Below are 25,165 nucleotides of genomic sequence, written 5' to 3'. Positions count from 1 at the left end.
GTGCCTTTTTATTTATTTATTTTTTCTTTACTGTTTCGGGATTCTTCCATGACCCTTCAAATACCAACTGGTGCATGTTTGTGCGGAACCAGTGCAAATGTGGTGGAAAACAGACAGTTCTTGGACTATTTCCGTATGATATGCATGTTTTCAAAGGCTATTTTTGAATCTAGAACATTACTTTTTCTACATTTTTCTTAATGTTTTCTTATAATAACTTGGGGGGGAAACAACAGTTAACAACCTCTGTACTGCTGAACAATATCGTGAAAACTGACGAGACCAAGTTTTTATGTTTTCAAATTTATTCATTCATTTTTTTTCTTTAATTTTTTTTTTCAAAAAACAGCAGAACGTGATACGTCACAATTCGGCAATGTTCGATAATTTCCGTAACACCGCCTCGTTCAACCTCGGAGGTTGTCAGGGGCAACTGTCAGGGACGCTCTCGTAGCCACAAAAGAGCTTAAACATTTACACATGAACACCTGGAAAATTTAACAGATAATTTAGTGGTACAGGATCGGCAAACCTTTTTCAAAATTATCCGTCCTTTCCTGTTGTTTGGAAGGCCGACACTGAAGGCTTAGGCTAGATTTAGATAATGTATCCAAGTTAGCCGAGGTGGGGAAATCCAAAATGGATGCCGCCTGGAGAGCATTTGTCAAGCTAGCGCTCTCGATGTAGACTTCTTCAAAAACGAACACGAAGCTCACCTCTGAAGCGCCGTTGGGAAGGAAAAACGCCACCGAAGGTATGTTTATTTGTCATCTGTGTTAAAAAAAATAAATAAAAAAAAGACATGAGAATCTGTGAGTGCTCGTCCAAATGATCCTACGTGCAAACAAAAGTTCTGTGAAACATTTGTCGTTAGACAACTCGAGAAGATAGGATTTTTGCCACTTTACATTGCAAACGATGCACAGAAACGCAGTAGCACCTTCGCGTAAAAAAATCTTTTTACACGTAATATGGTTCACTATAGTCCTCTGAGTCAGTCAACATTGTGCATTAAACATTGAATCATAAGCCGGCGAAAATTGCTACTGAGTCGTTGAAGCGCCACTAGTAAGGCGACTCTAACAAGCCCCGTGAGTGCAAAGCAAAAAAGTCATTGTTTCAGTCAATTAAATTGTCCATAGGTGTGAACACTTTGCTCGTCAACATGTGCCCTGCGATTGGCTGGCGACCAGTCCAGGGTCTACCTTGTCTCTCGCCCTAAGTCAGCTGAGATGGGCTCCAGCTCACCCGCAAACCTAAAAATACTCTAGATGGGTGGAAAACATTTAGTCAATACACAGTGCAGTAGTACAGAAACTCTCAATTTACTTCAGTATGTTTAAACTTGCTGCATCAGTGGAATTTTAAATTGATTGACAGTACATGTCAGCATGAAATCACAATTTATCAATTAACACTCCGGTGTGTGTGTGTGTATTCCTTGTTGTTGTCACAAATCAGATAATGTTTCCTGGCTAAAATTGAGGCAGAGGTGGTACCAGTTTGTTCATTCGGGAATGAAAATTTCACTTCTTCGTCGATGGTTTTAGGAGAGATTTCCAACTGTTTCTGATACACTGACATCCCGTCAGCATAACGCCGGAATTGCGGCCACTTCCAAATTGTATATGCACAAAACCCCCTGCAAATACTGTCATTTATCATCTCTGTCCCACCCGCTTAGGTACGCTGAGGACATGGCGGTGTATTTCGACCACCGTGTCGAGACCCCTGAAAACAGTGCGGAGCCCTCTCAGTTGATGTGGCACTCGGCTCTGTCCATATTGGCCGTGGCCTCGCGTAACTCGACCACTGGGGGAAATGTAAACATCTACTTGCAGCAGGTACACAGGAGTATGATTATGAAATTGTCAAATAGCTACTAAATATCTTGTCTGTCTATCTGTCTCCCTGCCTTTCTACCCATCTAAACAAATATCTATCCATATGCAGGGAGAGCATGTGGAGAGCTGCCACGTTGAGCGTCCTCACCGGCCCGCAATGCTTTGCTGGCATCCCATAAAGCCAGTGTTGGCTCTGGGCTGGGAGAATGGCGAGGTGCTGCTTCTGTCGCACCCTTCCGGAGATCAAAATGTCCTGCCGAGCACACACGCAGCACGCATCACACTGCTGGAATGGAGTAGTTCGGGAAGTCGCTTGGTAACTGGGGACCAGGTGAGTGTCTTATAGAGCACTGAGAAGTGTTGTGTCTGTAAAGTAGTAATTCTCAACTGGTGAGTTGGGACATTTTTTTTAAATGTCATATACTCATATACTAAATACTGTGATATTAAAAGACTATTTGAACAATACATTTGAAAGCTTCTTGAAAAGAGGATCATGACTTAGCCACAATAGGAAAATACGGGTCCCAGGGTGACAACTGTTCAGGACCACTGCCCTATAGCGCATAAATAAAAATCTCCATTGCTTTTATCAAACGTCAGAGTGGAGATTTAGCTGTTTGGAAGGTGGATGCCAGAGGGAGACTTCAAGGGAACCACCAAGTGAAGCATGCGTATAACTCCTTGCTCACTTGCTGCATATTCAAACCTTCTTCTCCTGGAGAGTGAGTAAACAGGACATATAACCAACAGTTGGTAGACAAAATAATGTATTTTTGTCAATTGTAAAAAGTAATTTCTTTACAGTGACGTGAAAATGCTGGCTCGCGCATCGGTGAGCGGAGATGAGAACGCTTTGGACATGTTCAGCTGGAAGGGAGCGCCTCTCAAGATGGGGCCGCAGGAGGGCCTCGCGTTCTACGTCAGCACTGCAGATGGTAAGGAAGGGAAGAGTCTCTAGTTTTTAAGGTGTGTGGAATGCCTTTTTCTTTAGAAGTGAGCAATGTGAGTTTTTGGAATTACGGAAGAGTTTAGCCATTGGGATAAATAAAGCATTTTTCATCTGTCTAAAACATCCAGGGACCCCTTACAGGGTATACATTTTTTCCAAGGACCACCTCATATTCCTAACACTAGTTAAACTTCACTACCATGTATGCAATGAAAAAGTCACACATTCTGATTGGGATAACAAATCCAGATTTACATTTTTTTATTTGTTGTTGTTGTTGTTTTTTTTTTTTTTTAGAAAAGGTTTCTGTTGTGAGAATATAGTTGTATTTTTTTCACGAAAAAAGTTTTTGTCTTTACAAGAACTAAGACATGATAAAAAGAGAGAATCTTGCAAGAATAAAGTTGTATTTTTCTAAGATAATGTCATAATATTAAAGTCAAAGTTTGAGGAAGGGATGTCATAGTTTTTATAGTTTTTAGTTTAAGTGAATTTAAAAACTTGTAATATTATGCCTTTTATTCGTGGAAAGGATTCCTTTGTTCTCTAAAACATACTACTATATTCTTGAAAAGAATAGGACTTTATTCTTGTAATTTATGTGACGGTACACGATTAAGTGTAATTAATTGGACCAAAGGAAAGGCAGAGGTAATTGGACCATTCAGCTTGAGAACCACTGATCTGAAGCATCCCTGTTGTATAGGTAAAGTACACAGCGTGGACGAGCATGGCAAAACAAGCTTGCTCCTCAGTATGAACGGCGCCATCAAGAAAATGTTCTACCTGGAGACCAGGGAGTCACTTACTGTGATCACTGACACTATGATGCTGTCACAGTACACTCTTGGACCTGAGGGGGATGCCCAGGAATTCCAAAAGGTGCGCTCAACAGACAGAAAACTACTTTCAGATCACCTACATGCATTTGATGCATCGATCTCCTATAAACGTACTTTCCAAGGTCAAACTGAGCAGTAAGAGTGGCCAAAGCGTCGACATCGTGTGGGCCCAGAATGGTCTCGTTATCACAGCAACAGGGGAGCAACTCATCAGGTTGGTGTACCGTATGCTCAAGAACTGAAGCACAAATACTCCACTGACTCGCCATTGACAAAATGGTCTGGCCTGATTTGGTTTTGTAGGCTGTGGGATCTTGAGCGAAATGAAAACTACGCATTGTCTCTTGACGAGACTCTGGGCTTTGAGAGGGGCGAGATGATCAACTGTGTTTCCTACTGTGCAGGGAAAGGTAAGTATTTCTAACTTTGACTTAGTTTGTCTCATTGATTGCACTTTATTACTCTCTATAGAATGATTAGATTCCTGTGGTCATTGTTGCCAAAATGTGATGAACGTGGCGCGGCTGGCAAGTAGAAGTGATTGAATGGGAGCGCAGTGCCAGGACCACCCTCCAAAATATCCTCCTCTCTTATAATTTCACCCACATCTATTCTTCTGTGGGATTGTGAGTCGCCAACTGTCATTTCAGTTCACGTGCCCTGTTAGTGGGCAAGCAATCCAACACTTGGCAATTGTGCTTTACAATGCTAGTTAATCAGAGCAAAGCTTATTTACATTTGCTGTATATTAATGAAAAATCTGGCTGTTTCACCTGCCAGGTGAAAAGCCCAACTAGAATAGCTTGAAAAAGGGCATTCTGGCCATTTTCAACCAAAATTATCTTGCAAACCTAATGAGAAGACATCAAAGATTATAAAAAGTAAAATCAAATTCAATAATGGATGGCATGGGACCTTTAAGTAAATGTAACGGAGTAAATGTAGCGCGTTACTGCCCACCACCCCAATGAGGATAGCAGGTTTAGAAAGTGGATAAATAGAAACCATGACATGTTGCTCAATTATAATATACCCATATTATACATACAGTATACTGTATATAATACTACCATATCACTGCAATTTGTCAGCTCGTATTTCCTGTTACCCTCCACTTTTCCAGAAATTCTGGCTGCTGGGACCAGTCACGGACGCATAGCAATGTGGAAGATGGCGGTCCATCTGGACCGCAGCAGAGGTGACACCAAAGCCCAGTGGAAGCTACAGACACCCACAGAAATAGAAGGGAACGTCACTCAACTGCAGGTACAATCCTAACGCACTTCGTCCTGTTGTGTGTCGATAAATACCTGACACATACTTTTTCTTTTCTTTTTTTTTTTTTTCCACGTTTCAGTGGGGCTCCAGTCTGAATCTGCTGGCAGCCAACAATTCCAACACGGTGGTGATCTTGCACGAGCATGTGATGTCAGCCCACTGTAGCCAGCAGGTGGCAGCGGTGCAGTTGACGCCGACCCAGCTCAGCATCACCCAGTTCCACACAGGACTGCACCTAGCTCTGCAGTCCGAAATGCACATCAAGGGGGTCTGTGTGACCAAGGTAAGCAGTGAAGGGCATTTGCAATCAAACTGAATGTGATGTTGGCATGGAATGTTGATGTTACTTGGCTGTGCCAATGACAAGTACACTCAGCAAGAGGATTTTTTTCTCTGACTTGATATACTATTGTATTGAGTAAATTTAGTGTATGAGCTGTCCATCATCAGTGAAAACAGATTAGAAATATTTTTTAATTGCACTACTGAAAAATCGACAAAAACAAACAAAAAAAATCTTTATTAGCGCAACCCCCAGTAGCTTGGGTGTAGACTATTTGTACAGGACCTGAAACTTTAATCCAGATGCTTTCAAAAGTGTCACGTTAATTCTATTCATGTGCCCACCCCGACAGGATTCTGCAACAGTTTGGAGCGGCAAACAGGTCACCGTGTTTGAGATGTCAGGGGCAGCTCTGCACAATAAAGGTACGCCTACTACATCACCAACTGAAGGTGCACTCAAAAGTCCAAATGACGTCTTGACACATTCACCAGTTATTTATCTCTCCACATAATTTTGTGAGTGATGCGAGAGTTAAGCAGTTGTAAACCCAAATCAAAATTTTCTTTGTTCCAATATTCACAAACAGTTTTTAAAAGCGATGTCTTGTTTGTATTTATTTATTTTTTCTCTGCTTATTCCCCAGGATCATTCCCTTGTGACTCCCACGTAGTAGCCGTGCATGGCGAGAACCTGTACACGGTGGAACCTAACAGAGTCCAGATCCGGACGCCACAGGTTTGTTGACTTTGGTTAAGTAATTTAGTAACTGAATTCAACCCTAGCCAACTCATCTTATATCTCATATTTAGGGTACAGTGAAACAGCTCTTGACTTTCTCCAAGGCAGAGGGCAACCCAGTGCTCCTCAGTGTGTGCCAGTCTTACCTGGTGGTTGGCACAGATACGTCGCACATCAGAGTCTTTGACCTCACGCGAAGGTTTAGTAACATTGACGTTACTCCAGTTAAATCGCTTCTGTGTCTATACTTGTGTAGAAGAATATGTGTGTTTATAGAGACGCTAAAGCTCACTGCAATGCCAAGAACCTGGCTGACCTGATTCCCAATCTGGGTGCCCTGCGGTCGGTCAAGTGTAACGCCAATGGCAGCCAAGTCAGCATCTTAATCACACAGGTGAATGAGCAACTTTTCCATTTATTTAACTCTGAATCCACATTTTCCATTCTTTTCCATGTAATTTATTAATACAGATCATTTCCCCACTGTTATATTACGCTTCATAGTATACGCCCCCCGCTATATCACAGATATTTTGTGTGTTTTTGTAGTATATACTTACTGTAAAGCCCTCACATCTGGGAAAGGGGAGCCACAGTCAGGATTAAGCTGTGTATTGAATGCTGGGCGAACAGTAAAACACATTAATACAACGAGCACACTCACGCAGAAGCTGCTTGTCAGCCACATCTCACACCCAGACACTCACACGCACAGCTGACACGCGCCTCTCCACCAGGCCCCGCCTCTTAAAGGCACATATCGAACACACAGACACTACAATACGAACAGTTACGTGTTGAAATACGTCCATGATGTTTTTAAAAAGTGTTTTAATAACTATCAATGTGTTAAAAATGTGTGAGTGCGGTAAAACTATTTTATATAAAAAAAAACACATTTTTATATGGTCTCTCTTTAGTACAGTTTATCACCTATTGCTGATGGGTCTGGAACGTATCCCCCATGATCAACAGAGGCTCACTGTAATTATTGTATAATACTGGTTACATATAGCATGCTGTATGTCCTGTAAGAGGGTGACATAATAATTTAGGTGTCCGCTCGAAAACCTACAATATGTGCTTACTGGCTACAACGTCTGAGTTACAACTGCCCAGTCTTTAACTATTTGTCTCAAGTATGTTTTTCCTGATTTTTCGGTCTCTAAATTTATTTCTACCTCTCATTCTTATTAGGTTAATGGTCGACCCGACCAGAAAGTGTACTTCTATGACATTGAAATGGACACCGTGACACACTTTGACTTCTTCACTGGCAGACCATCCAGTGGTATCTCACAGCCTGAAGACAGCGAAAGGTAAGTGAAGGTGCCTTATTATTATTATTATTATTATTATTTAAAAACCTGCTTCTGTAAAGGTTCCACCTCTCTTGTGCTTTAGACAGCAGTTTCAGGAGAGCGAGCTCAGCGGCCGATGCCCTGTATCTCACTTCTGGGACGAGAGTGAACCTCGACTCTTTGTGAGCGAGACCGTGCCGGTCAGCTCTGAAACCTCATCCTCTGGTTACTGGGATACGGTAAAGTCAACATCGACATCATCCGCTGGTTAAAGTAGCTTTTTTGCACCCTATTACATACAAAACATGAAGGGTCAGAAATAATGAAATACATCTGTATACATTGTTTAGTGTTGATGATATTACTCAGTAGCAGTTTGCTCATAACTGCACGTCCTTCGTTTGACTTTTCAGGTGGATGTGTCAGTGGTTACCCTCTTCTGTACTCAAGAACATGGCCTCCTCTTGCAGGACTGCTACCCCAAACCAGCAGGCCTGCAAGCCCTCCTTGCTCTTGATGTGCCTTACTATTATTTCAGCTGCAAGGTGAAGCTGGACAACTCTCTTATTAGTCTGTTCACCATTTGTTTCTGCCTGACATGTGTCGCCTCTCTCCTTTGCACCCACCACCACCACTCTAATATGCAACTTTGTTTGGTCTAACGCATCCCAGCTATTATTTCGGAGGGGTGGTCTCTTTCAATCAGAAGTAAGTGCCTGTCTGTGCCCTTCCTCCAGAAAGCTAAACATTTTCGATTCCCAGCAGCACAAACGCGTCCCAGTGTGGTGAATACCTTTGGTTCTCAATCCATCCATTTTTTGTAGTTTGCTTTGACTCCTACCCATTCCTTTAAGCTATACATCAGTGCATCCGGACAGTATTCACAGGACTTCAATTTCCCCCCCCCCATTTTGTTGTGTTATAGCCTTATTCAAAAATGAAATAAATTCTGAAAGGAAGAGGGGGCCAAAATACCCCCTCAGAGATGGGAAAGATTAATTACCAGTTATATAAAACGCTTGATTTCAGTTGTTGCTACTGAGGGTGGCCCAACCACTTATTCGGTTTACGGGGCAATTACTTATTCACACAGGGCCACGTAGCTTTGAATAGCTTTTTTTTTTTTTAACCTACTAATAAATAAAATCGCTGTTTAAAAACGTCCTTTTTTGTCTGATATTTACATTTGTTTGATGATCTCAAACAAAGTGGGTTAACTTAAAAAAAAAAAAAAAGAATTTGAGAAAGGGAAAATAACTTTTTCACGGCACTGTATTTGCCTTATCTGAGCTTCACAGCATGCTTATTGCTTGTGTTCTAAAGGAGGTTTCCGCCACATCGGCGCCTGCAAACCAGAGCCAGCCATCACGAGGGTCAGTTGCCCTCTTCCCCCAAATGGTCTCCAGGCGTGCACTCAGAGACTTTGAAGGCCTGGAGACCTGTGACAAGTCCACACGTGACGCCATGCTCAACTTCAGCTTCTACCTCACCGTCGGCCACATGGACGAAGCCTTCAAGTCCATTAAACTCATCAAGAGGTAAGAAGTCACACTCGGTCAACTCAGTGCTATCTATCTGCAGTGGGTACTTTCTACTTTTATCCGGTCATCGTGTTCCTCAGCTGTCCAAACCACAAGGGCTTTAGTTCAAAGACTCACCTAAAGACCAACAGGGAGAGAGCATTGTTACATCCGGCCTTGACACTGGTGTTCTCCACAATAGTCTCCAAGCACGAGAGGTTGTTTTTTATTCACAAAGTGCCTCCACAAAGTGACTCAGTCCATTCAGAGTGGCAATACAGTTCAACTTAATTTGACCTTCTCAAAACTTTTAAATGCACGTCACCTGTTTAATGTTTAATGACCAATACATTTCTTGGTTCAATGAGATTTAGGATTTAAATAATCCTCTTTATCATGTCGTTCACATTTTAACATCAGGAGACCTAAAATTTTGTCCGTGTGATTAAACCCCCCCCTTGTCAGAAAACAGCAAGTTGTGCAAAAAGCACTAAAACATTAAATAGTTGGACGTGCATTCAAAAGTTTAGAGAAGGTCAAATTAAGTTCGTCCTGTTAAAGTTAAAGTGCATTTTCGGTTCATCTTGAAATTTCCCCCAAAAGTTGAATATCCCAAATTTTTGTGAGTAGTGTATATATCACAGCAGCACGTTCCTCGTCAGATTTTTCAGTATGAAAGCAGAAACCCTACTATTTTGAAAAGATGATCCAATAGCATTTAATTTACATTTCATTAAGAAATGTAAGCAAGTGGATTAGGACCCTGTGAATTAAATCTTTTTTTTTTTTTAGCCGAGTCTCTGCTGGCTGATTCTGATTCTGATTCTGAAAAAGAACTCTTCAATCTGTATACATGACTATGTCTGTTGTATATGGGTGTGTACTCAGGGGATGTAGTTTTCTAAATGCGCACGCATGCATGCGTGCACACTGTTTCCAGTGTTGCCCTTTCCATTCCTTTAAACACAAGGTGACTAAAAAAATGCGTGGACTGTACTTGCAGTGCGCGTGTCCTTGTGTGTGTGTCCTTGGGAGACTTACATATGATCGCATCAACATGTGATATTAATGGCAGTGGAATGCGTGACTCAGTGCTCTCTTGTAGACTCTTGCTTTGCTTACACCTGAACAAAAAGTCATTTCACATTTAAACAATCATGTGGGAAAACATCCCGCTAGCCGGATGTTCCATGATCTGATGACAGCTTTACGGAGTTCCTCATTGATGGCTATTTTTTGCTGCTTTTCAAAAGATCGACATTGTGTTGGATTTATGAAAACGTCCACCCGTACCCAGTACCCTGTATCTAATGCCTGATTCTTAATTGACTCTGGCTAGTGATCCAGAAAGTAATCCAGCTCATTCAATATTCAAGTATTTTGTATGAAATATTGCAAAAAGGTGCACACACAAATTGGCTATGTTCCATTGAGGCTTAATGTCATTGTTAAAATGCTTGCTAGAAATCCTCGGAATGAGGCAACAATATCAGATACAGGCTGGAATGTCTGTATTCCAGACTGTGCTATTTCCTCTAATTCATGTCGTCCTTGGCTGCAGGGTTATCGCCTGCTTACTGTCTTTTAGCCATCACGTTGACATTTAGAATTTAGAAACTACAGAGGTGGTGGCCTGGTAATATAAATGGTAATATATACACATCTAATACTGTGTAATGTACAAAGACATCACAACAGAAGATACAATGACAAAAAATATGTAGAATGATAAAACAAGACAACCACCGTGATTGAATTTGGGATTTATTGAATTTAGATGTATTATTTTTATTTATGCCCTGTGTAAGAACGTGTGGAAGATCCACAGGGGCTCTTTACAAATGTATGATATAATAATCCAAAGTATTACTACACCTTAATGATAGCACTGTGTTTTAATACAGCTAACCGTTATTAAATTAGTATATGGATGTACCACAATCAAGCAGACCTCTAAGTGGATTACATGGTTTGCAAAAAGTATTGTGTGTGTGTGTGTGTGAGTTTCAGTTGTTGCCTGCTTTTATATAGAAGTGCATGTAGTCATAAAGCAAAGAGTAAATATCCCCCTTTTGCTTTAATTTTAATTGTATTAAATTGCAAGTTCCTATTAAATATTGCATTGACCCACTAAGAAGCCTTGCTTGGATAACTAATATTTTTACCGACTAGATATATCAACATTACAGCTTCAAAATGACAGGAAAAACGAGGTATTCTGTTATTATGATTTATATTCGTTCTTTCACAACTCCAATTCATAGTAATGGAAAAGGGACTTTTGAATAAGTGCACATATAACAATCAAGGTCCAGCTTGATCTTCTGCTTGGCAGGCATGACAGTGTCCTGGTCCAAATGTAGCTCAGTATTTAGCCACCAATGAATCAGATATCTCCAAAGAAAATATTTACTTGGTGACCTGACATCCATGAGTTGTGGATTATGAAATTGAACACATGCAGGTGGATGTATGTTGATCCATGGGAAACCCGTTTAATAAAATTGACCAGTCTCGTCCGAGGGTTTTCTGCTCAACACGGTGAGTCCACGTAATCATTGTCCAGACGTGGGTGGAAAGGCGACGTCAGCGAACGACTGATGATGATGACCCGCGGCGCCAGGCAATCGTCACGGCGGTGTAAAATGTTCCAGATGAGCATGGCCGCCGCCGTGGTAGCCAGCAGGCACGCGGCTATGTCCACGTAGCAGGAATAAGACAGATGTGTGTAAGGCCCGATCCTGTAGAAGGTCACAAGTCCAATCACCAGGACAAAACCTGCACATTAGCAAAGAAACACCAGTGAATTAGTTTAGCAAGCGAGACAAGTTTGCAAAAAATGATGGACAGTATTGTTTCTATGATGGCTGGGCAACCGAATGCGACTCATAGGTTCAGTGTTCAAGCACGTAACACTAATGAGTTACATGACATCAGGGAGGGAAAACTGCTAATGAGGCCCAATTGGGACATTTTCACAGATATTTTGCAGGGGTCTACTCACTTTTGTTGCCAGCAGTTTGAACATTAATGACTCTGTGTTAAGGTGTGTGTGTATGGGGGGGGGGGGGGGGAGGAGTTTTACACTGACTACTTTACATTGTAGCAAATTGTCATTTCTTCAGTGTTTTCTTCAATGAAAAGATATGATAAAATCTTTACAAAAATGTGAGTGGTGTACTCTAATGATATCCTGACATTTACTTTGGGACAAAACTGTCTCCCAATTGAATAAACCCCATAATAACATTAAAACAAACAATTGCAAACATTCCACTGGCTGCATATTTTGATGTTTGATATTTACATGGTTACTCATTGATGGCTATTTTTACTGTCGCATTGTGTTTGATTCCCGAAATCCTCCACCCATACGATTACACATTCCCCACCGCTCTAACCTGTTTGTTGTTGGACTTGTGTGATCTTTTTTTTTTTTTTTTTTTTTTTTAATAAATAGTTACATCTGTGACCTATGAGGTCCTTGCACGAACATTGTGCTACAATTTATTTTGATATAATTTTAGCAGGAAAAATTCCTAAATTCCTACAATATATCTGAGCCATACTAACTCTGTTACTATTGTACACTGCAGTTTCTGGGGTAAAAAAAAAAAAAAGAAAGGAATGTATTGCTTAGTTTAAGCAAAATTATCTGTCAATAGCACAGGAAAATGTGACTTGGCTTAAAACAAATCAACATTGCCTCAACCCCTAAATTTACTCATAACCTGTCCTAAATCTCAATTAAATGTTATTGTACCTTAAGATTTTTCAGGAAAAATGCATGAAGCAAGTAAAATGTTCTTACACAAAGACTGCCTCGTAAGAAGAAATATATTGGCAGACAGAGAATAAGCATAGTTGGCCTTGATTTATGCCGACTTAAACCAAATTCGGATAACAGGCTTAATACTCACATGAGTAATATCTAGAAAAAGAGATCTTAAAGCCCTTCCTTCACTGGTCTTTAGGCATATAAAGGCTTTGAAAACCGACATGCTCTAAAAATATCAGGGAATAATAATGCGCTCTAAAAAAAGCCTTTGAGGTGTTTTGTCTTCTTTATACTTTTGAGGCATTGTCTTAGAATTCATGGTCTAAGGAACTCTTGGTTTCGCTCTTCAGTTTCATGCTGATTCTTTGAATTGTATCAGCACATCTCCGTAACACACACCTTTCCTGCCCGCACATTTATCTTATGAAGACGCCATCCATTCATAAAACCTGCAGTGAACCGTTCAGTAGTTTCGCCAGTACTACATGTACTGTCATTTTGCAATGCTCAGTGTTCCGCTGTCTAAAAGTTCCCAAAAATAATCACTGGAAATGTGGATAGTCGTTATGAACCAGTTTCCTGCATCGAAGCTTGGAGTTCATTTATAGTCCCCCCCCCCCACCTACCTCTGCACTAAGATGGTTGTCATTGTTTGAAGTGAGGATGTGAATAATAGTGTCTGCGTATCAGTGTGTGTCAACCACTCAAATTGGAACACGGCACTGTTTGCTCAGTGGCTTTGGTGTTTAACCCGCCTGGCTCCTCATCCAAGAAAATGAATAATCTCCTGTCCAGGTTGCAGCCAGGGTGGGCTGTGTGAACCCCTTTTTGGCACACACTTATCTCGTCAGCTTCCTTCCCCGTCTTCCTCTTTCCATCTTTCCTTCCCACCCCTCCACACCCTGGGCTTCGAGGCTCCTACATGTACTGGAAGCTTGATGTTATCGGTTCCAGAGAAACGCCTGAATAAGATTCATCTTGAAACAAAAAAAAATAAATAGTAAGGACAGGCAAACAACTGATTTGTGATTGTGCAATGTGAAAAAACTACCCCGACAATCTGTAAATATAGCAGGTGTCCCATGACCTGCTATGACATGACCTGACTTTTGACGCTAGAACACACATTCCAGCTTCCAGGGGTGAAATGGCCAACGCGAAGGGGAAAAAAAATCACTGAATGGACCTGAATACTGTAAGTCGGCAGTCTGCGAGCATGTTTGGCACTTATCAAAATGAAAACATTCCGGAGAAAGAAGGTGATAAGGGGTAAAAATATCTCCATTCATGTAGGGACTACCGTAAATCGTTTGACTAGTACTTGTATTAAGACTGCTGTGCTCTGTGGTACGTGGTACGAGTTTATTTTGGTGCTTGACTTCACTCGTAACTTCAAACACTCATATCTGAAATCATCTTTCCTCATGGAAATGAATAGAAATGCCATTAATCTGTTCCAGCCTCTCCCCAAAACAACAAAAATGTTTGTAATGTGTCTTTTAACAAGTAAAATGGCACTCTAGGATATTGTACTTTTATAATAATAATAATAAAAAAAAAAACTCATCGCATAGTAATAGCATGATATAAAGTATTAAACCGTTCACACATCAGGATGAATTCATTGCGTCTCCTGGTGTGCGACTTGGCCTCCGTGTTTCATTCAACTACTATAAGTGACTCGGTCATTGTTTTTTGCAGAGGATAAAGAATACATGCCTCTAAGTATTGATACCTGTTGCTGCCATGTTTGTGAATATCCGTTGCTTGTCTGTGGCATTTCCCATTAAGTGTTAGCATTAAGCTAGCGGCACCGTAATGTGGTTGTTTTTCCCTAACAGGATTAATCAAGTAGATATTTATGTAAATCTCGCAATTAAGGTCACTCGTACGTCAAGGCACCACTGTACGAAGGCTCTTTTACTTGGATATTTATTCTTAGTGTTTTACTGTTTCAAAATGGGAGAAATTAGACAAAAGACAATTTGTCTTTTTCAAGACAAAATTGCCCGGAAAACAAAAGTACATGGCTGAAAGTGACTGGCAATATAATAGATTGATTATCTACACAACAATTGTCCCCATATGAGTAATGAATAATACTAACAATAATAATAATGATACTACTACTAATACTACTACTAATAATAATGAATAATACTATTTCCAGAATTCCAGAGAATCATATGCTAAGGTACACTTAGAAAATGTATTTGGGCACCGGCAAGAAGTGAAAAGAGAACTTTGGCGTTCTTTCCAGGGTGCAGCTTTAGTGTTTTCATCTGGAAATACTTTCTCCAAGGTTTTGGACTCTTTTTTATTTATTTATTTATTTATTTATTTTGGTGAGGTCAGAGGTAACTTAATGTTGTATGAGAGGGCCTGGCTCCCAATGTACGTTCTTGTTCGTCCCAAAGGTCCTTCCACAAATTTTTTCCCACAAAGTTGGAAGCATTTCATCTTCATCCATAGTAAGATTAATATCCATTGTCTGGTTCGCATAGTATGTCATCCTCAAGCTGCTTTGTTGACCATATATAGTCAGACAGTAACCTATTTGTTTCCAGGAAGCCTTTCTAATTTTAGATTTATAGGAAATAGGTGTGTGCTGTTTTAGCTTTGTCAGTATACATGAAGACGTTCTCATCGATCATCCCTGCCCATTGTCGTAAAAGCTATAAATATCCACATGCGGATCTCCTAGACATGTTGGCTATCTTTTGTCCAGGTCACGAAGACTTTGAGTGCGAATTTGCTGTTGTTAGTGGGTGCGATTGTCAACCCTCTAATCAAGGTCTTCAGATAATAACAAGCATTGAAAAGAAAAGTGCCCATGATAAAAAAATCAATCTTCATTAGGGTAGTTCATCGACAGAAGCTGTTACCATGTAGTTACATTTAACTTCTAAAAAGACCAATCACAGCGCACACCTTGTCAGAAGCAAACATGCACAAAGTGACTCCAGGCAGTGTGCACACACATACAACACAAATACACAGTCACTGTCGAAAGTGTCTTTCCCGTGCATTCCCCCTCCCGGCTTTTTCCTTCTTCATCTCGGGGGTTTACATAACAGGTAGTCACAGACATTTCCTCGTCCTGAGCAGGGATATCCTGGCGCCCACCAGTCGCTCCCTGGCTCGCTGCAGCTCTGGCTCACGGGCTCTGGACGAACACTAAATTTAGACCCAGAGCAGACTGATACAGAGCCAAGTGACTGAGTGTCCCTTCACAATGCATGGGAGCCACAAAAGTCTTGGGACACAACTCTTAATTAAGCAATTCATCAGTCAAGGGTTGGGCTAGTTCATCCTGAATATTAACTCTTCGGATTTTGGACAATTGTACGCTTCTGACTGTGGGAAGTGTGGGGAATGCCATTTTCTGTTCCCATGGCCGTGCCCCAGCAGACACGATCCGTCACGTCATACTTGAGGAGTTTGGTCTGTTTTGGATGTCAAGGGGGAACAAGATCACATGTTCCATGTTTAGTTCCTGTGCGTTTCCCAATACTTGCATCCATTTTCTGACACTAATCAGGAATACAGTCTAGACCAGGGGGTGTCCGACTAATTTTGGTCGTGGCCCACATTGCAGTTATGGTTTCCCTCAGTTGTGCCGTTATGACTGTGAAACCATAGCAATGTATAATCGCTTCATTATATTACATGTAAAAAAAAAAAAAAAAAAAAAGTGCATAACTAGTTTTGAAATTAAAAGTCAAAGGAAAATATTTTGTTCAACTAAAAAGGGGTTTGGTAACTAAAAATGCTTGCAATATCCCGGTGCGTCTAAAAAGGAAGACAATTTGCAATTTTGGTGCATAATTTAGCCAGATAGATGAAATAGATGAGATGCACATAATTTGCTTTAGCAGGCCACATGAAAGGATGTGGCTGGCCGGATCTGACATCCCCCCCACACTTGACACTTAAGATTGGTTAATAATGGGTAAAAAATAACAGACTAGGTGGGGACCAACAGTATCTCCTTTTGAAAAAATATGAAATTGACCATATCTGGGCATATGAAGTTTCCGCCCGACAGCGGCGATATATTATATATGTAGTATATAAGTATCCTTAGGTCCCCTGAAAGGCGCTTTATGAATCCAAGCTATTATTATTACTATGTAATCTACCTTGGATTGTGACAAGTTTTCTCAAAGAATATTCAGGAAAATATTAAAATCTCAGCAGTTTATTATTGTGGTGCATGATGCAATATGTTTGTGTTCCAACATGTGTGAGAGTCACAAATCCATTCATTCCTCCATTTTCTGTACAATATCGTTGTTAGTTTTAGTAGCGATAACATTTCGGCATTATCCAACCTTCAAGATCCTTCACACAAAATTAGTGTCAAGACAATTAGTGATGTTTGGTCGCCTTTCTGAAGCTATATTATCCCCCAATATTTTCATCAGGCATCATAGGCCAGCAAGTTGATGGAGCATTGGTACTTACTGGCTAGCTGAAAGAGTGCGGCAATGGCCTCCTCCCACCACTGAGATTCTCGCGTGATAAAGGGCAGCTCCATCAGGCCGAGCAGGAAGATCAGTTGACCGGCCGTCAGGGCCACGGTCGCCATCAGGTTACATGCGCGCATCATGTCAAACTGCACTTGAGAGACCACAGGGAGAGTCGTGTTATACCTCCAAACATCCATGGGGTTGACATAAACAAGTCAAAAGCATATTGCACTTTTGAAGTGCTGACATATTGTCCTGCAATGTGCTGCAATGCCGAGATTTGAGCTTTGAGTCTTTGCTACGTGGACTCGAGTCACTGTTTTGATGATTTGTGACTTGACAAAAATGAAAATACTTGACTTGCACAGGCTCGGGATTTGACTTGATACATGATGATAATTAGATAAATTGGCTGATATCATTATCTGACCTATTGGTCTTCTCTCTTTATGACGATCAGATACGGCAGGTAAGACTGCGTTAATAATGTGACTTCACTTGAAACTTGCACGTGACTTGATCTCTGCTGCAATCTACTGTAGCATTTTTTTTTTTTTTTTTTTTTTTTTTGTGTTACCACTTTGATTGCTGCCCATTGTGCCAAGTTGGCAGTGGACATGCAGTTTCCCAAACTTGTTCTTGAATGGACTTTTATCAATGGTGCTTTATTAGGCGAAATACATGAATGGCTCACTCTGTGTGAAAGCTCCAAAGATCCAAATCAAGTTAATTATCGCTGGCATCGGCCAGAATCCAATCCTCGTATTTCCAAAACCATCACTTGTAAGGAAAACAAATGGCATGTTTGTTGGGCAATTGACTCTACATTGTCAAAGAGAGCAAGCCGATTTGATTGATTGTAATTTGTAAAATTAAGATAAGCAGATTTGTTGACCAATAGTATAGGTTTGTGAAACTTTTTGACATTTGTCAAATTTGAAGGTTTCGGCCTGATGCCAGCGTCATGCATGAAACGTGTAACTTGATGCAGTGTGAATTCAACGTTTCGAGTAGTTTGGAAAATATGCTTTGAGGTTTCAATACCCATTCGTCCCTTTTCGATGCAGCGTGTCCCTTTAGGGTCGCAGGTGAGTTGGAGCCTATCCCATCTGATTTTGGGAGCGTGGCATAGTACACCCTGGACTGGTCGCCAGCCAATCGTAGGGCACATATCGATAAACCAAATTTCACACTCATATTTACATCTATGGACAGTCTTCATTAAACCGGATTTCCCAGAGAAAACCCACTCAAGCACAGGTAGAACATGAAAACTCCTGAGCCAAGAGTCCAACCCTAAACTCTGTTCTGTGAGGCAGAAGTGCTAATCGATACGCCACCGTACCACCAGGTCGAATACCAACAAACATAATAGCACAACCAAACGGACACAGTGGAGTGATGGGTTAGTGTTAAGGTTATATTTTATAATACTTACATTTTACAGAGCTACGGGATTCTTGATAGCCAGCATACTCGGAGCCCCATCCCAAACCTTCACATTGCCTCTGTGCCCCCTGAGCCCTTCGCCCCGCCTGGAGGTCATCCCGACCCCTCTCCCCTCCAATGGGGCACATCTTCCACAGTCCCACGCTCCTCTTTCGCCCATCTTCCAGAGCTTGCAGGACCCAGCTGGGGGTGAAGGCTGCCACATTGTTTAGGACTAGGGACAGCAGGGCCACCGCCACCGCCGCAGCCACGAGCCTCTGCACGGCCATGTGACACCCGGTGCCAGCCACCCCTCCTCCTCCGCCCTCTCCCTCAGGTTCCAACCCTTGCTCTTCGTCCACGTCCTGCCTGCTCCCTCGCCTGTCCTCTGGAGAAACTCCCTGGACCCCGTAGCTCCTCTGAACCACCGCCACCTCCTCCGCCTCCACCGCTGCCACCGCCTCCTCCTCCAGCAGATCACTTGCAAGTTACACAAAGAGAAGAATAGGCGAGGGTGTTGTCTTGACTTTTAGCTAAAGAACATCTCCATTCATCCTCATTCCCGAGTCGGTAACCCCTCAGCCTTCCTCTTCTGACAGCACTGTAGGTATGCTCGGATCAATCCAACAGACACCGGGGTCCATTCCACCGGCTACTGATGGATGCAGCTTGACTAGTGGATGTTGCTCCGTGGGTCCTTTTGTTGCTCTCTCACTCCTTCACATATGATCTTCACTTATGTTTGCGGCGTACACAAAAAAGGCAAGAGCCCCTGCACTGTTGCTAATAGTCTCTCCACTGCCTGCAACAAAACGTCCCCTAAACCCACCTCCCTCTGTTTCCTTCTAATGATGCCCCTCTCTGTTTCCCTCACAGCAGATGCTTTTAGCTCAGAGTTGATTTGATGCAGCTCGTCACTTTGCCTTAGCAGCAGGTCATAACCGTTCTCCAGTCGCTTTAAATGTGTGAGCATGCCAAGGTTTTGGTGTGACTCAAATGTCCAAAAAGACCCCCCTTCTTGGACGTCACTGTTGTATATTCTTTTGTCTGCAGCCCGGGAGGAGGGGGGGGCGTTCACTTGAAGTCCTCTCTTGTGTGCAACAAACACGTTGGCCACCACAGTCAGCCAGCAACAGGATGTGTTTCCTGAGAGGAAAAGAGGCTGGGAAGAGGGGCCAAATGTAGAACTGTTCCTTCTCTCGTCTTTCCTTTTCTGGCTCTCTAGATGTTGCCGCTCTTCTGCATTCTGAAGTATTTCTCTCACTGTTTTCGTCCATCCATACAAGGCCTGATTATTTCTGACAGGTCCTGCAGAGAACTTGGATCATCTGGTTCAAATGTTGCTTGCTTTAGTTTTAGTTGGACTCTGTTGGCCCCCTTGTACACCATGGGCTCTAAAGATTTGGGCTATTTCCTGTTGCCCAACTTTAATAAACACCACACATCTGTATCTGCTAACGCAACGAGGAGGGGGGAGGGGGAGCCAAATAAGAAACAGATGGCTAAGGAATCTTGAATATGAACTTTCAGCAATCACAAAATGGGTTCAGGCTGTTGATTTACTTCAGAAAATAGTAAAGAGGCTAACTCACGATTGGGGTTCTGCGCACATCATGTATTTTATTCGCTGGTGTTTCTAATTAAGTGATTTGTCAGAATAACAAACATGCATAGTTGCGGTAGTATGCCAACTGGCATTGGCGGTCATCGCTTAGTTAAAACTTAAACCACTGAGTATATAGTACGAACTTGATATTGCATCAATTGCTTTTGTATTATTGTTATTTTTCTTATTGTAATGAGACTTTGTGGACACTGTATTAATTTTAATGTTCTCTCTGTCGACTAATCAAAAACAGTAAACATCTTCATGACTTTTCTTCTCACCAGCAAAGCAGTATGGGAAAACATGGCACGCATGTGCGTGAAAACCCGCCGGCTGGATGTGGCCCGAGTGTGTCTCGGCAATATGGGAGATGCCAGGGCAGCAAAAGCTCTGAAGGAGGCCGAGGCAGAGCCTGAGCCAGAGGCCCACATAGCGGCCTTGGCCATTCAGCTCGGCATGTTGGTAGGATACTAACAAATTGAAATGATTTCCTACGTTGTCATTATTTTCTTTCCATACACACACAACATGGAGTTGTCATCCTTCCCTTCATGTCCTCTAACAGGAGGATGCTGAAAAGTTGTACAAGAGCTGTCAACGCTATGACCTTCTCAACAATCTCTATCAGGCGGCTGGCCAATGTGAGAAGGCACTAGAAATCGCTGAGAATCATGATCGCATCCACCTCCGCACCACCTACTACAATTATGCCCGCTATCTGGAATCCATGGGTGACAAGAGCTTGGCCCTGGCTAAGTAAGAAGGTTTTGTGCTACAGGAATCCCCTGCATATTCACGCTTCACTTTTCACAAATTCACCTATTGGTGTGTTTTCTGAAATGACCAACGATGCCAACAATGTCCTGTCTAAATACCAAAATAGAATTGTGTCAAGAAACTATGTTGAAGACTGAAAGACAAGCTACGAGTGTCAGGGAGGAGCTAAATTTAGCCGGGGTTGTTAGTGAAGGTCTTCTATGCGCACGCACCTCCGGTGCATTTTCTTTTTCAAAATCAAATCATCTGTAAGTTATTTTTTTTTTAAGGGTAATGTTGTAATTTGAGTTTAAAATAATATTAAACTGTTTGGGTATCATAGTTTATGGTATGTTTACGGTTTAAACTATATAGGCAATTAATATAAGGGGGGCATCAATTACTCATGGTTTTTTTTTTTTTTTTTTTTGCTTTTCCCTATTACTGTACTGCAGGAACCAATTTTTGGATTGTCGTTCTAATTTGTTGAATTATTGTTCCAGCTATGAAAAATCCGACACCCACCGAGTGGATGTGCCCAGAATGCTCCAGGATGATCCTTTGTCTTTGGAGATCTATGTAAACAGAATGAAAGACAAGTATGTCCGCAGAGTGTTCGCAGATTATTCGCATACACATTTTACAACAAATAATCAATCAACGCAGGAACCTCTACAAGTGGTGGGCCCAGTATTTGGAGAGCCAGTCGGAAATGGATTCAGCTCTGGAATTCTATGAATCGGCTCAGGATTACCTCTCTCTAGTTCGAGTTCACTGCTACATGGGAAATGTTGAAAAGGTAAGCCATTCGGTTCTACAGAGTATTAACATTATTTAGGCCTGTGCATGTTTATGCACACTCTAATGAGATTCAGCACAAATGTACACACAAATACTATTGCTCAGTTTTGAGTGAACTGTCGAGAGAGGTCACAAGGTGGGAGTACTGTAAGTCACGTTAGTACAAGTCGTAAGGAAGTCTCAAGTCTTTACCTACACGTTAGTGTGCCAATAATCAAGCAAGTCAAGGCGAGTGAACTCAATACTTGTGTTAAGTAAGTCATAAGCGAGCCCACGAGCTTGCTCAGTCAACAACATGCAGCGTATTTGCACACTTTGCACTCAGTATCGACAACATAATTCTTGAATCATTTTCTCTTCGTTTTAGTTTTCCTGAAATGAATTTGTTCAACAGGCATGTGAGATAGCCATCGATACGGGCGACAGGGCAGCGTCCTACCACCTGGCCCGGCATTACGAGGGTCACGATGACATCAAACAAGCTGTCCACTTCTACACTCGAGCACAGGCCTACAACAACGCCATACGACTTTGTAAAGTGAGGTCATGACTCTCTGTTAACACACAACCGAGTGGTGTTTCTTTATTGTGAGGAGCAGTGGCAAGAATTGTTCATCATTTCTCACCATTGTGATGCTATTGTGATACCTTCTTGACTTGTGTTTCATCTTATCGCTGAATAGGAGAATGGTCTGGATGACCAGCTGATGAACCTGGCTCTGCTCAGTAACCCGGAGGACATGATGGAGGCCGCCTGTTACTACGAGGAGAAAGGCGTCCACATGGACCGAGCGGTTTCGCTTTACCACAAAGTATGACGACTATCAGTTTACTCCAGGAACCCCTCAGCTCGTTTGCACTCCTTCATGCATTCCATAGCGCTCCACAAGAGGGCAGCGTTAGATAAGATTAGCATTAGAACATTTGTAGCTGTTTTCTGTTGCTCCAAAAGTTACATCAAATTAGTATTTCGTGCATATCTTACTTTTTTCATGGTCACTAATGACTCATTTGTGAACACATTATACTGCACCTACTTCTTGGTAATGTGTATTTTGTGCACATGTGCTACCTAATTCAAGGTCGCAAATTTGTTTTTTTTGTGGCCGCAATTTAGCATTTTATGTGCATGTGTCCCCACAAATTATTTATTTTTTGCCCATGTTATGCCTGTGGCTCTGTAGGCTGGTTACGTCTCCAAAGCTCTGGAAGTGGCCTTTGCTACAGAGCAATTCGCAGCACTTCAGATGGTCGCTGAGGATCTGAATGAAAGCTCGGACCCTGCCCTCTTGGCGCGCTGCTCTGAGTTCTTCATCCAACATTCCCAGTATAAAAGGGCTGTGGAGCTGCTGATTGCAGCCAAGAAGGTACCAATCCTTGCTTACATCCATCAGGGACTTCATACACTGACTTTCATTTGACCATGTTCATGTTCTCAGTACCCTCAGGCTCTGGAGTTATGTGTAAATGAGAACCTGACCATCACAGAGGAGCTTGCTGAGAAAATGACCGCGACGGATTCAAAAGACTTGTCTGAAGAGGCTCACAAGGAGCTGCTGGAGAAGATAGCCGAGTGCTGTGTGCGTCAGGGAAACTACCACCTGGCCTCCAAGAAATTCACACAGGCCGGAAACAAGCTCAAGGTAAGTAATTTCTTTAGTTATTTGTCAAGAATTTTGGAATGTACACAACATTTGTAGTTAAAGTTAAAAATAAAAAAAAAGTGTTAACAACTTTATTCTCAGAGCTGGATTCTTTTTTTTGAACATCTTATTATATATAGTTTATGGTGCATTTTATAAAATGTCAGTAGGCAGAAGTGGGAATAAATCACATATTTCATAAGTATGTCCCAAGGTACTGTGACATTTTTTTATAATTTTTTTTGTTTTCCTAACAGGCAATGAGGGCACTCCTCAAATCAGGCGACACGGAAAGGATTGTACTTTTTGCCAACGTTTGTCGTCAGAAGGAGCTTTTCATCATGGCCGCCAACTACCTCCAGTCTGTAGACTGGAAAAATCCGGAGATCTTGAAGACTATCATTGCTTTTTACACAAAAGGGAGAGCGCCGCACCTGCTTGCTGGCTTCTATGAAACCCGTGCGCAGGTAGCACAGTGCTCCACTCTCCATTCTAGACATGAATGACAATGTACAATGATACAGACCTATATATATATATATTTTTTTTTACCATTTTAAAGGTGGAAATCGATGACTATCAGAGCTATGCGAAAGCTCTGGATGCTTTGAGTGAGGCGGTCAAATGCCACTCCAAAGTGAAAAACTCAGATGGGCAACAGGAAGCCAAAGGGGCTGAGCTTCAGCGCAAAATCACCCTCATTAAGAGGTTTATCCATGCACGCAGGTAAGAATTATGCCGAACACTACTCTTCAAAAGATTGGGGTCACCCAGACATTTGCATGTTTCCATGAAAACACACTATTGTATATATCAAATAAGGACCCCAAACTTTTGAACCATAGTGTGTGTGTGTGTGTGTGTGTGTGTGTGTGTATATATATATATATATATATATATATATACTATATTTTTTTTGGTTTTTATTTTTATTATCATTATTATTTTTTTATTTTTGCTCCCCATGACTTTGTGTGCAGGTTGAAAGCAGAAGATGGTGAGGAGGCACTGAACATATGTGAAGGCTTACTGCAGGAGCCCGAGCTGGATGCTGCTGTCAGGGTCGGGGATGTGTTTGGTTTCCTGATCGACCATCACTGTCAGCACGGCAACTTCAAAGCCGTAACTATTATTATGATTATTTATTTATGTTTTTTATTTTGTGAAAACATTCAAAATGTAGTTCAATAAAAGTCTCAATTGTTTTCATTTCCCTCTACTTTCTCCAGGCCTACAGCAAGCTGGAGGAGCTCCAAAATGTGGTACCATCACAAAATATCAGATACTATGTTAAACCAGCCAGCCTGGATGCCATGCACAAACACATGGGTCTCACTATGCATTCTGGGGACCACAAAAACAATGAGAAGGAGGAGGATGAAGTGGAGGAGGACTTGAATGTTCCCTAAAATCCCAATGATGACTTTTTTCCCTCCCACTGTTTCACTGGGTGGCGCTGTTGTCTACATACAACAGCCATGGTGGTGATGCAGTTTATTAGTAATGTCCTCATGGCTGAAATATATCCATCAATTTTCTATGTCGCTTATCCTGTTCAGGGCCACGGGACGCTGGAGCCCATCCCAGCTGACTTCAGGTGAAAGGCGGTCTACACCCTGACCTGGTTGGCAGTCAATCGCAGGGCCTATATAGAGACCTTCATACAATATACGCACCGTCACTGAGTGGGAACTGAATCCATGCTGCCTGCATCGAAGTCAGGCGAATGTACCACTACGCCATCAGTCACAAAAATATACAATACCGGTCGATTTGTTTGTTAGCTTGTCATGTATTGCTAGTTTGTGCAAGTGTGTGAAAATATTGAATGATATTGTATGTGCCTAAAAAAATACTTTTGTGTACACATTTTATATGGAAAATGTACAATGGAATCCACTGTTCTCTGAGTGAAATATA

The 25,165-nt window shown here is 41.8% G+C and overlaps 2 protein-coding genes across 4 annotated transcripts; one reads left to right on the top strand and one right to left on the bottom strand.

The window, feature by feature from the left end:
- The first annotated feature begins 418 nt into the window (after positions 1–418).
- Positions 419–25,165, top strand: ift140 (intraflagellar transport 140 homolog (Chlamydomonas)). 3 transcript variants are annotated; one of them, XR_009770400.1, is made up of 32 exons: positions 419–754; positions 1,685–1,844; positions 1,954–2,175; positions 2,448–2,569; positions 2,652–2,782; positions 3,503–3,678; positions 3,761–3,852; positions 3,942–4,048; positions 4,762–4,904; positions 4,996–5,199; positions 5,552–5,624; positions 5,846–5,937; positions 6,012–6,139; positions 6,217–6,334; positions 7,138–7,259; positions 7,345–7,480; positions 7,655–7,786; positions 7,914–7,949; positions 8,565–8,779; positions 20,330–20,507; positions 20,611–20,801; positions 21,305–21,400; positions 21,468–21,600; positions 21,997–22,140; positions 22,286–22,414; positions 22,787–22,969; positions 23,042–23,245; positions 23,503–23,712; positions 23,808–23,971; positions 24,226–24,367; positions 24,475–24,726; positions 24,805–25,165. XR_009770400.1 is itself a non-coding variant. In XM_061705888.1 (31 exons), the coding sequence occupies exons 2-31, from the start codon at positions 1,698–1,700 to the stop codon at positions 24,652–24,654; spliced, it is 4,350 nt and encodes a 1,449-aa protein (XP_061561872.1). In that variant the 5' UTR covers positions 419–754; positions 1,685–1,697; the 3' UTR covers positions 24,655–25,165. The 3 variants fall into 3 exon arrangements, 2 of the variants coding, with proteins under 2 accessions (XP_061561872.1, XP_061561873.1); XM_061705888.1 differs by having other exon boundaries at positions 24,475–25,165; XM_061705889.1 differs by lacking the exon at positions 7,914–7,949 and having other exon boundaries at positions 24,475–25,165.
- Positions 10,509–19,772, bottom strand: tmem204 (transmembrane protein 204). Its single transcript, XM_061706081.1, has 3 exons — positions 18,450–19,772; positions 17,007–17,162; positions 10,509–11,539 (listed from the first exon to the last, which is right to left on the bottom strand). The coding sequence occupies exons 1-3, from the start codon at positions 18,727–18,729 to the stop codon at positions 11,295–11,297; spliced, it is 681 nt and encodes a 226-aa protein (XP_061562065.1). The 5' UTR covers positions 18,730–19,772; the 3' UTR covers positions 10,509–11,294.

Source organism: Phycodurus eques, chromosome 19 (assembly GCF_024500275.1).
Source record: "Phycodurus eques isolate BA_2022a chromosome 19, UOR_Pequ_1.1, whole genome shotgun sequence".
Lineage (NCBI taxonomy): Eukaryota > Metazoa > Chordata > Actinopteri > Syngnathiformes > Syngnathidae > Phycodurus > Phycodurus eques.
Note: the sequence above shows the minus strand (reverse complement) of the source record. Positions and strands in the feature narration are given on the sequence as shown.

What these genes read in the sequence shown, in the direction of transcription:
- ift140 (XM_061705888.1), top strand. Translation starts at nt 1,698, where the DNA reads ATGGCGGTGTATTTCGACCACCGTGTCGAGACCCCTGAAAACAGTGCG. An exon ending in TCCAGATCCGGACGCCACAG is followed by an intron (nt 5,938 to 6,011) that starts GTTTGTTGACTT and finishes TCTCATATTTAG; the next exon opens with GGTACAGTGAAACAGCTCTT. An exon ending in CAGCCTGAAGACAGCGAAAG is followed by an intron (nt 7,260 to 7,344) that starts GTAAGTGAAGGT and finishes CTTGTGCTTTAG; the next exon opens with ACAGCAGTTTCAGGAGAGCG.
- tmem204 (XM_061706081.1), bottom strand. Translation starts at nt 18,729, where the DNA reads ATGGCCGTGCAGAGGCTCGTGGCTGCGGCGGTGGCGGTGGCCCTGCTG. An exon ending in ATCCCGTAGCTCTGTAAAAT is followed by an intron (nt 17,163 to 18,449) that starts GTAAGTATTATA and finishes TGGTCTCTCAAG; the next exon opens with TGCAGTTTGACATGATGCGC. An exon ending in CGCACTCTTTCAGCTAGCCA is followed by an intron (nt 11,540 to 17,006) that starts GTAAGTACCAAT and finishes GCTAATGTGCAG; the next exon opens with GTTTTGTCCTGGTGATTGGA.